This window comes from Punctularia strigosozonata (assembly GCF_000264995.1).
Source record: "Punctularia strigosozonata HHB-11173 SS5 unplaced genomic scaffold PUNSTscaffold_8, whole genome shotgun sequence".
Lineage (NCBI taxonomy): Eukaryota > Fungi > Basidiomycota > Agaricomycetes > Corticiales > Punctulariaceae > Punctularia > Punctularia strigosozonata.
The window spans coordinates 330,145-340,204 of NW_006767440.1; the positions used below are offsets into that span (position 1 = coordinate 330,145).

Consider the following 10,060-nt stretch of genomic DNA (forward strand, 5'->3'; position numbering starts at 1 on the left):
TATATCACTTTCCCAGGAGGCTCCCGAGCGCACGGCGGCTGCATACTTATGCGCAGAGCAAACGCGGTCTCTTGACGAACTCCAACCGGAAGCGCATCATATCATTATCATACATTACACACATCTTATGGCGCCGTCTTACTATACGGCGTCCTGAGCGTATGCCAGAGAAGCCTGCGTTTTCAATCCCAGAGGGACAGTGCTCAACTGACAGCCGGTGCCGTCTAATGTGGTGGACTGCTCTGTGGACGTCTGCGGTCGGCGGCGATTGAGGAGTAGCAGAAAGCTGTTGACATATACTGCAGCCTAAGTCAGCTCGTGTTCCTAGTCGCAAACATGTATATGACTGGAACACACGCTTTGAAAGAACAAGATATATCTAATGCACTAACGATCAGCGGTTTTCGGAACGAAAACAAGGAGAAAATCGCACCGCGATGTAGTAGTGTCGCCGCGGCGCGACCATCAGCTAGTACCCCGCGGTACAACCACCTTAATAAGGGAGACATTGCTCGGAGAAAGTGGGATTCCTCACCACTACAAGCAAAGACGTTGATAGCATGCTAGGGATGTCATACATGACCTGAGCGGTTGGAATTGTGGGTAGGTAGTTAGGTATTCACCAACAAAGCGCGCCGGTCCTGAGCGTATATCCGATAAGACTTCGGACCATTGTATCCGTTCTACGGCGCAAGCTGCAGTGATCGTTCAACGATCAAGCACGGAGCTCCTACCTTACGAGGCCGTTCCTCGTCCGCCAGAGCAAATATGTGAGGGTCGAGCAGTTGACAAGATCCGTGAAGGTGACGAGCATGATTGCAACAAGAGCCAACCACTGCGGGTGCCCCGGCGATGAGCTTATAACCGTGGTTATGGTGAACGGGAAACACACTGGATTCGAGCTGAGTATATCCTCCGACGTCCATCTGCATAACCTTGAGCATCTACATAAATAAATGGATTGATGACGTACGTTTGACCAACCCACCCTTTTGATTAAGAATTGAGTTTATTCGGTTAATCGTGGACAGAGAGAGCTCACCACATGCAACACCGAAGTCAACAAGGACAATTGTGCCCTAGCAATAGCACTGTCATGATCACGAAGCTGGGCACACAAGACATGGTAACTTACTTGTATAGCGGCCAGGAAAGTCCGCTTTTCCCCATGGTTGACAGTCCATATCCTTATGATCCAGATACTACGATTAAGAGGGTTAGTATGCTCTAGACGCCTAGGTGTATCAATATGCTGACTATTGCACAATGAAAATCGCCATCATCTAGAAGTCGTGTGATGTCTCTTCCTCTTCAAGGATTTCCACCTAGACTCACCGATGGGACCATACCAACCTAGAAAATCCATCGTGAGACGCGTGCGCGGGCAGCAAAGATGCGAACCATTCACCATCATGCTCCTATGTTGAGATATAAGCCATACGTTGACACCCGAACTAAATGAAGCATACTCACCATACATTCTTCAGCAGTGCGAAGTAGTCTCCGAATTTTGTGATGGCTTGATAATACATTGCATGGCATGCTAATGCGGAATGGACGGATTCCAGAAGGCTGATGAAGGCTGCTTTTAGGGACCCGTGGTATGTTCCAATGCTGTGTCTACGCACAAAAGGATCAAAACCTGAGACGCGGTGAGTAAATGACTGGAAGGAGGCTTAAATCGCGTGACGACGCACAGTGAGACGCGTCGTCTTGGGGTCATGAGGAAATTGGCGCAGGTAGAATACTGGATCGCCAGTTTGAGTTGAGTCGGAGTCAAAGTAATCGCTCCGAGCACTGACCAGTTTGAGTCAACGCGCAGCCATACAGCCTGGTAAAAAGCACAACGGTCAGCATCGCCGAACACGGACGCGGGTTCTCAGTTACTTTATCGCGAGGAGATAGCAAGAGATAAACTACGTCGAGAGGTTACTCACACACACATGAGCATGCAGCCAATAAAGACGGCGCTAATGTCGGGTCCAACGACGAAGGAACGATATCGGACGGAAAGACGGCTATCGTTGTCGATGCCGCCGAGGGCGAGGCGGAAACCGTCGTAGCCGCATCGACCGTGAAATTGCGGAGGCCGTTCATCAAAACTCCAGGTGCATAATCAACGTGCGCAGCGGTTTTAAAAAGGAACAGCACTCGTCGCCAGGTAAGCAATGGGATACTTAAACAGCCACGGTACGGGGAGCAAACAGGAGTGAAACTAGGGTTCCGGTGGGTGTCTAAGATATGTATATGTGCCCGGCTACGCTGCTTCGCACTCAATTGTGACGGAAGCATTGGGACGTCTGATCTCCACGCAATATGATGTCGGTTCCGTGGATGTGAAAGTCGTTGGGAACCCCGACGCCGGCTATCTTCGCCCCGAGTTTCTTCCAGAGCCGCGTATGAAGCACACGTACGAAATCATCTTGAGTGAGTGAAGGCTGAAGTCTAATATTTCCAGTGTGTTTGCTGTGCCGGTAGTGTGCGATGGCATTACGAACGTTAGCGGTGCAAAGCAAGCGGGTACAGAGACGGTGAGAGCAGTCAAAGACCTAAGTCCTCCACGTGGGGTGAATTTGCAATTTATGTGCAACTGAGTGGCTGTGCTCAGCTCCAGCACCCTCCTCGTTGCGGCTTGCGGGCGACCTCCATCGACATCATGCTCAAGCCGACCTCCGTCCGAGGCGCGACCTCCAAGGTCCATCTTCTTAACCTTTCTCCTGCAGAGGGCTCGCTACACTCGGTAAGCTGCAGATTCGCACTACACCTCTGCCATGCCTCATTCGAGCTCATTGCTAGCAAAAACGCGTGGGGCGAGGGCGAAGGTCTGGTCTAGGAAAGACATCCGGCCGCGGACACAAGGGTCAGAAGGCTCGCGGAGGGAACGGTAAACCTCGCCTTCAGTTCGAGGGTGGCCAGACACCCCTGGTCCGACTCATACCCAAGCGGGGGTTCATCAACCCGTGCGCGACACTCCTCTTCTCCGCGCACCTGTTGCATCCCTAACACAATACAAACCTTGACAGTCATGGAAAAACATATGCGCCAGTCAACCTGGACCGCGTGCAGCACTGGATAGAGACCGGTAGGCTCACTTCTTCACCAGACAAACCCATCACGGCGCGAGAATTGCTCCTCAGTGGATGCATCCACGACGTACACGACGGGGTAAAACTATTGGGCGATGTAAGCCATTCCTCCAGTCGATCCCGCTTCCGTACCATGCTTTCCCTGTTGCGATGTCGACCTTGTGGGCGCCGCTGCTTTTGGGACTTCTTACTCCCACCGGCTCGCACTTTTAACACTGTGCTGGAATGAAGGCTGAATTATTTCTACGATAGGGCGCGAAGAACTTGCGTACTCCCATTCATATCGCGCCCTCTCGCGCATCCGCTTCCGCCATCAAGGCTGTGGAAGAAGCCGGAGGCTCCGTCTTCTGCAGGTATGTAGATATCTCCTTGAACGAGCGTCTTGCCGCAGTTTCACGTGGCCATCAGGTATTACAACCGACTTGCTCTGTACGACTGCGTCAAGGGCCGGACGGACAGGGTGGATGCCGCACCGACCAAGCGGGAGGATATACGTACGTCACCAGTCACTTGATCCCTTCCCTCCCACTTGGTCCCTGCGCTTTCGCCATTCACGCACGGTCCTTTCGCATTCTTCACTCCAGATCTCACACCCGCGATGGCGGATCTTGTAAATGAAGCTATTTCTTGGCTTGCCAGAGAACCGTTTTCCTTGTTCTTCTTTGCCTTTACGTCTCGTGTGACTGCTGCCTGACTGACCGCGCTTCTGTATCGCATTTTACCTTTGTAGTGTGGTACACATCGTTCAAGAACCGGGGTTACCTTGCACCCGAGAGTATCGCACGCATGCCCGTGGTTCAGGAGCGCTGGAAGACGCTCTCGGAGCAGCTGACGGCGTACCGGAAGGAGGATTTCGACCGCGCGCGGAAGTAGAGATCTCGCGACCCTTAGAAACTACCCACCGCATCTCACGTACAAGCGTAGTCGTTATCGATTCGTCCTTCCTCTCAGCGCCCTAATATAAGCAGCGTACCAGGAATATAGATCGGAATCGCATGCCGTCCGCACGCGATAGGGCTCTCACCAGCACCACCAAGTCTTGAGCTCGTTATGGATCGTTCAGATTGTGGATCCGTACTGACTCTTGCGTGCTTGGGGTCGAATGATGAATACTTACGCCTCCGGAAGGTTCTACATCGTCTGTCGATGCTTCCACCAGCCGACACAGATGCTAACAGTACGGGCGAACCATGCGTAATTACCCCTTACACGACAGGATTCTAGTCGACTGCCTATCTCTCCGCATTGACGGACGAGCGTTCAGCGCGTGTATTATGTGGGGCCGTCGGTAATCAGTTTCAATGAGTACACTTGATTGATCGCTTGTCCTCCGGATTGGCCCTACGTAGGTAGCGGAAACTACCATACCATATCATACCATACCTTACCTACCGCAGAAACCGACAACTGGCATCGAGGTCCCGAACTGCCATATTAACGCAATAGAGATAATGTCCCACAACTGGATATTACACATGATGTTCGGGTACTCGGGTACACAAAGGAGGGCATGAACGAATTAAGTAGGGAAGAAACCGTTGACTAACGACCCTCTCCCTTCACCGATTCCATGAAAGGAGCGACATATCGCCAAGGCGCCTGAAACAGAATATCAGCGAAACGTCCATTGCGCATTCGATCGCATAGCGTCGAGCCCGGAGAAGTGCAGCACGGTCCAACGCGATTCATTCCGTACCTGGGTTTAACCACGTGTCGTATCGTTCCCAATATGCCCAGCAGGATGAACAGGGCGCTGGCGCCAACGTACGCCCATCCGAGGAAGGGGTTCTTTCCGCCGATCCACGAGACGGTGCTGATCACGATGCTCTTCGTGCCCTTGTACGGCCTGACCGGGAAATCTGTGCGCAGATCACCATCAGCGCCCGTACATCCGCCCAGCGGTGAAAAAAAAAATCGAATACGTACTCATGTTGATGGTCATCTGATACGTGCCCGCCTCGAGGTCGTCGTGGTCGTTGCGCCCGTAGAGCTTCGTGAACGTGGGCAGGCCGGCGGTGCGCATCCAGTTCTGGAAGTGCTCGTCGTTCTTCAGGTCCGGCGGCGGGTTCGCATCCGTGTACCCGTCCGGGTATCGCAACGCCCAGTTCGGCGGGGGTACGATCTGGTCGAGCGAGTACTTCGTCTTCGACGTGTATTTCTTCGCCTCGCCCGGCCATGCGATGCCCTTCTCCGAGAAGGTGTACGTGCCGGAAGAAGACGAGGAGACGAGGGTGAGGTTCGAGAAGGTGTCGTTGAACACCGAGTTGGCGATGAGGCCGCAGGGGAAGATGATCTTGTCGCTACCGTTGACTTTCTTGACGTCGAGCGGCTTACACGCGCCGCCCGATATTGTGCTGTGGCTCACCGCCTTGCCGCGCAGCTGATCCGTGTCGAGGCTCTTCACGTATCGCCGGTGGTTCTGGAAGAAGTTGGTGAGCTTGTAGTAGAGGAATACGTTGTGGTCGAGTTTGAGCGGAACGTCGAATTGGACGATGCACTGGTTGCGGGTGGATGGGTCGGCAGAGGAGCTGTTTTGAACGAAGGCATATTGGGGAGGCGAGATGGAGGCGGAGGAGGCGGAGGAACGGAGGCGGTAGGAGTAATCAGAGGAAGAGAGCTTGGTGAATGAAGGCGAGGAGGCGTCGGACGAAGGCGTTAGGGTATCACACTTGGTGTAGTCTATGGTCATCTCGGAAACCTGCGTTCGTGGTGCATGTGAGCGATGCCAAAACACACGAGAGGATATAAGACTGACCTGGTCGCTGCCCCAGATGAGCAGCGCCGCGATGGGCGCGAAGAGGATTCCGAGGATGAAGAACGTCGGTATGACCGTCTTCGGGGTCAGAATAGGCTGCCATGCCTTCAGCCGCTGCTGCTTGAAGGCCGTGTCTGCGACAGGAGATAAGTCTTTGCGCCGTGCCAGAAGTCCCGCGAAGGTTGAACGCACTTGCGGGGCGTCGCCAGCCGCCCTTCTCCTTCTTCTGCTCTGCATTGGAGTCGTCGTCGGGCTTCTTGCGGCGGTTGAAGAGGGCCATCGTTGGTGGTGCTGGCGATGGCCTGTGGAGGCGCGATCCAAGGCGGTCGGCGTTGCTGGGTCAGACTGAGCTCGGCGCTGACGGCACTGGGCGACGCGGGCTGTGCGGCACTGAGAGCGGAATCATGTGCTGACGGCGGTCCGATGACAGCGCGCCGAAGGTTCCCACGGACGCGCTTCATCTCGCTCCTCTTTGCTGCACGCGTCTTAAGCTTGAGCGCACACGATGGTCTCTTCTCTGCTCGCCGACGCGCTTCGCGACCCGACCCAGGCGCTAATCGATCTCTACGGCTCTGGAGACCACTCCGACTTTGCTGCGGCGGTGTCAAGGCACTTTGACGCCATCTTCGGCTCCGCGGACGCGTTTGACGAGGTAAGCAAACGCAACGTCGTCTGGTGTAATCCGAGACCCACGCTCCGATGTCCCCAGATCCCCGTTCTTGGCGTGAAAAATGGCCCGAGCAGCCACCCCTCTGGGTCGCTCGTCAGATTTCGTGGCATGGTCCAAGACACTTCGTCCTCGCCGGAGATGTACCTTTCAAAGCTCCGACAAGGTCGCCCTGGAGGCTGGGGCATTGAAACCACGCTACCAGACTCCGAGTCCGATGTGATCAACTACGCAGATCTCCGGGAATGCAGCACGTTCTGGGCGGTGTCCGTGCCCGGGGAGAGCGAGTGGTGCACCCGCGAATTGGATGGCCCCTCGTCAGGTACGCGCCGACCCATCTTTACGCTTACCGATTCGCTCAAGCAGTGCTACAGCATCGAGCTCCGCCGGTCATTCCTCATCGTCAACACGGTCGCACAAGTATCCCATAACCAATACCCCGCACGTTGGCGTTCAGCTCAAGGTCACCGCGGCAGGCTTCCATAGGGGCGCCAGTGAACTGACAATTGAATAGATATACGACAATGCAATCACCGAGTCCTTCAAAACTACCGAGCTTGGTACATTCGTTGGCATCCTTAGTTCGGAGTCGTATGTGCGCCGTTTTCACCAGCACTAAACCTTGTTCACCTCGCCTTCCCAGATACTCCTATGCCGGGCATGAAGACCAAGCCGAAGTGCCAACCATGCACGTCCTGTTTGCACGCCCACACGCGTCCGCCGTGATCTCAAGACCTTTCCCAGCTGCGCCATCTGCACCGGAGAGCACCGGCGATGCGCTTCGCGAAGAACTCATCACTTGGATTGCCGACGAGGCGTTGGGAGGAGACCGCGAGGCAGCTGAATGGATTCTCCTGACATGCCTTGGACGAGTGTATGTCCTTTTCATGACAACGTGCTCGCTGCCATACTGACGCTCGTTCTCCCTCAGACAATCCCGCAATCCGCCCCTCCTTCCTCCCTCGCTAACCCTCTCCCGGTTCCCCGTACCACCACCCCAAACTAGCCCGGCATCTACCAGTTCTTCGTCGTCAATAACCAGTGCTCCAGCCTCTGCCTCTGCTCAAACGCCCACCCTTTCGTACATCCTCTCCCTCCTGCTCCCGCTCTTCTCGACCCTCCCGCTTTCACTTGATAAACTCAACCAAGATGCCTTCGCCCCTTCCTCTCACGCGTCCGCCGATGCCGAAGGCGAAGATCTACACAGCGGCGCGCTGCAGCTCCCTCAAGGCAGCGTTGTCCTCGTCACGGAGGCCGGCGTACAGGAGGGCAAGCTCGTCGAAAAAGGTAACTCTCCATCATGACAGTACGCGAGCTTTTTCTGACCATAACAATCGTGACAGGAGTGATGAACATCCGCTCGCTTCAAGAAGTGCTCTCGACCCAATCGCTTGCCTACCAGTTCCCCTACAGCTCCTTCTCCTTCCCTACCGACATCTCCTTCATCATCCTCGCGGAAGGCTCGAAAAGCGCCTTCTTCCAGGTAGCGTACCACTCCTCTTCTCTATGGTGGACTCCTCAATGACGTATCGTTGGTTCGAGACGGACCTCGTCCTTCCACTTGACCTCAAGAATGGCGCCGACCTCTACAAACCCGCTTCGTCCGTTACACTCCCGTCCCCCGAGAAGCTCGCCGCCTTCCGCGCCCTGGTGGTGGGCGCGAAAGGAGCGCCGCGCATCGGCGTGAGCGAAGGCACGTCGGAGCACATTCAGGCCGACTTCGTGGCCGAACGTCAGGCGCAGCCGTGCGCTCAGGACAAAGTGACGAGCGAAGACCTGATACAGCGAATGACGCTGGCAAAGTACGTGTCATCGCCCCCCCTTCCTTCTGTGAGGATCGACGAGATGTTGTTCTCACTCGTGCTTTCGCAGGCTGTATGCACTCTCGTCGAACGAGCCGGAGCTCACTGTCGATACCTGGAAACGGACGAAGGCGTTGGATGCGAGTAGGAGAGCACGACTGTTATGATGTATCATCATATATTACTGCGGTGCACGCGCATCTCGCTGCATGACACGACAATGTAAACTACGACATTTGCCCCGATGTCGGCGACCGGTAGCCGATTCCGATGCACTTGATGGTCGTCTTGGCTGGATCAGACTCGTTCACCTCGAACTTGGCCTCTGTCAACTGCTCTGCGACCCATATTGCTGTGCGGGTGTGCATTGTCAGCGGTCCAGCGGAAACGGTCGAGACACCTTCCGCAAGCGCCATGAAGATGACGATCTGATCCTGCAGTTCGTTTTGAAGTCAGCCCTCGTGAACGGACTTTTCAAGACGAGTAGACAAGAACTCGCCTGCAGATACTCGTCCACACATCCGCCATGCTCCAGGTTTCGCACCAGCTCGGCAGCGGCGCTCTCGCCGACCTTTTTAGCGTTCACGCTCTTAGCGCCGAGCGCGCTCCCGCCCAGAACGCAGCCCTCCGTCGTCTCGCACCACAGCACGATCCCGCTCCCCGTACCCACCGCATCCGCCTCATTTTCCTTGACGCATTCGATCTCGATCATCTCCGGACTGATACCGGGATGCTTGAGCAACGCAGCTGTGGCAGCATCCCGCATCTTGTTCGCCACAAGAATGGGTAAAACCCCCGCGACGTACGCGCGACCTCGGACCTGCCGTACGGCCCCGCGGGTGGTCAGTGTCACGGCGGGGAGCGGGCCGGTCACGGCGGGAACGGTGACGACGACTTCTCCGCCGCCTTTGGGATAGTACCCTCGCTTGCGAACGTTGATATCGGGCGAGAGACCAAAGTGCCGACCGATGAAAGGAAGGAAGACGTGCTGCGTGTAGTCGATCGGCGGGGCGTGGCTGGCGTTTGTCCCGCCTTCGGGGGTTACATCAATCGTACACGCCGGAGCTCACATGAGCGAGGATGCGCGCACACCTCGGAGAGTCAGGGTAGAAGGCTTCGATCCGTTGGGTCCAATGCCAGACATTGGAGCAAAGATCAGACAGGGCAGAGAGACTTGGAGCAGAAGAGTGGTGGAGCCAGCAGTACCCGGATCGGCAAGATAATCGCCGAGCTGTATGTCCCGCGGTATGAAGTCAATTTCAGAAGACCCGTTCCGAGCTCCCTCGAGCACACCCGATGCTATGTCTGCGACCAACCGAAGACCTGAACCCACGGTAAGCAGCGTTGCCGGACTCATAATGTGCACGGCAATTACGAACCTGCTGCATGCTGATTCCTGAGCCCTGGAGGATTTCGTCTGCCTCTGATGTTATTGATCGATATGGGTTTGCCGGTGAGCGCAGCGAGTGTCATGGAGTTGCGCAGGAGTTGACCACCGCCCTCGAGCACGCTGCCGTCTAGCACCTTAGGCGCACTTGCTGGTGTCATCGTCTTGCAAGTAGCCTGTGGGGAAATGTTTTCGGAGTGATCTCGGGCCAGTGGATGCTAAAGTATAAAGGCTTCGAGGCCACGAACTAAGAGTCATGTATTGCGAACGGAGTCAGCACCAACAACGGACGAGAGATGCATCGGTCAAACCTCGTGGGTGCTTTCCCAGGAAGAAGCAGCACAGCTAGTATTGAGTCCCTGG

At 55.5% G+C, this 10,060-nt stretch overlaps 4 protein-coding genes across 4 annotated transcripts; 1 reads left to right on the top strand and 3 right to left on the bottom strand.

Moving 5' to 3' along the window:
• Positions 1 to 730: 730 nt before the first annotated feature.
• On the bottom strand, positions 731 to 1,532 carry PUNSTDRAFT_135162 (uncharacterized protein; the record flags this gene model as incomplete). The annotated part of the gene is made up of 9 exons (XM_007384685.1): positions 731 to 835; positions 893 to 926; positions 974 to 989; positions 1,043 to 1,079; positions 1,136 to 1,202; positions 1,258 to 1,283; positions 1,336 to 1,353; positions 1,409 to 1,418; positions 1,474 to 1,532. 9 exons carry the CDS (start codon positions 1,530 to 1,532, stop codon positions 731 to 733), a joined length of 372 nt encoding a protein of 123 aa, XP_007384747.1.
• A 1,095-nt stretch (positions 1,533 to 2,627) lies between these two features.
• Positions 2,628 to 4,103, top strand: PUNSTDRAFT_103674 (ribosomal protein L15). The gene is made up of 6 exons (XM_007384686.1): positions 2,628 to 2,740; positions 2,797 to 2,960; positions 3,024 to 3,183; positions 3,339 to 3,439; positions 3,495 to 3,580; positions 3,817 to 4,103. The coding sequence occupies exons 1-6, from the start codon at positions 2,657 to 2,659 to the stop codon at positions 3,957 to 3,959; spliced, it is 738 nt and encodes a 245-aa protein (XP_007384748.1). The 5' UTR covers positions 2,628 to 2,656; the 3' UTR covers positions 3,960 to 4,103.
• Positions 4,104 to 4,514: 411 nt separating this feature from the next.
• PUNSTDRAFT_88239 (cell cycle control protein) lies at positions 4,515 to 6,154 on the bottom strand. Its single transcript, XM_007384687.1, has 5 exons — positions 6,034 to 6,154; positions 5,842 to 5,975; positions 5,013 to 5,784; positions 4,783 to 4,945; positions 4,515 to 4,685 (listed from the first exon to the last, which is right to left on the bottom strand). Exons 1-5 carry the CDS (start codon positions 6,119 to 6,121, stop codon positions 4,646 to 4,648), a joined length of 1,197 nt encoding a protein of 398 aa, XP_007384749.1. The 5' UTR covers positions 6,122 to 6,154; the 3' UTR covers positions 4,515 to 4,645.
• A 1,754-nt stretch (positions 6,155 to 7,908) lies between these two features.
• On the bottom strand, positions 7,909 to 9,953 carry PUNSTDRAFT_144227 (RNA 3'-terminal phosphate cyclase). The gene is made up of 6 exons (XM_007384688.1): positions 9,690 to 9,953; positions 9,403 to 9,633; positions 8,810 to 9,342; positions 8,381 to 8,744; positions 8,051 to 8,310; positions 7,909 to 7,991 (listed from the first exon to the last, which is right to left on the bottom strand). The coding sequence occupies exons 1-4, from the start codon at positions 9,856 to 9,858 to the stop codon at positions 8,538 to 8,540; spliced, it is 1,140 nt and encodes a 379-aa protein (XP_007384750.1). The 5' UTR covers positions 9,859 to 9,953; the 3' UTR covers positions 7,909 to 7,991; positions 8,051 to 8,310; positions 8,381 to 8,537.
• Positions 9,954 to 10,060: the final 107 nt, after the last annotated feature.

Excerpts from the sequence above, each read along its gene's own strand:
- PUNSTDRAFT_103674 (XM_007384686.1), top strand. The coding sequence starts at position 2,657 with ATGCTCAAGCCGACCTCCGTCCGAGGCGCGACCTCCAAGGTCCATCTT. Across the intron at positions 2,961-3,023 it reads AAGCGGGGGTTCATCAACCC|TCATGGAAAAACATATGCGC; the intron begins GTGCGCGACACT and ends AAACCTTGACAG. Across the intron at positions 3,440-3,494 it reads GGAGGCTCCGTCTTCTGCAG|GTATTACAACCGACTTGCTC; the intron begins GTATGTAGATAT and ends CGTGGCCATCAG.
- PUNSTDRAFT_144227 (XM_007384688.1), bottom strand. The coding sequence starts at position 9,858 with ATGACACCAGCAAGTGCGCCTAAGGTGCTAGACGGCAGCGTGCTCGAG. Across the intron at positions 9,634-9,689 it reads CAGGAATCAGCATGCAGCAG|GTCTTCGGTTGGTCGCAGAC; the intron begins GTTCGTAATTGC and ends CCGTGGGTTCAG. Across the intron at positions 8,745-8,809 it reads GTGTGGACGAGTATCTGCAG|GATCAGATCGTCATCTTCAT; the intron begins GCGAGTTCTTGT and ends AACGAACTGCAG.
- PUNSTDRAFT_88239 (XM_007384687.1), bottom strand. The coding sequence starts at position 6,121 with ATGGCCCTCTTCAACCGCCGCAAGAAGCCCGACGACGACTCCAATGCA. Across the intron at positions 5,785-5,841 it reads TCATCTGGGGCAGCGACCAG|GTTTCCGAGATGACCATAGA; the intron begins GTCAGTCTTATA and ends CCACGAACGCAG. Across the intron at positions 4,946-5,012 it reads TCAGATGACCATCAACATGA|ATTTCCCGGTCAGGCCGTAC; the intron begins GTACGTATTCGA and ends ATCTGCGCACAG.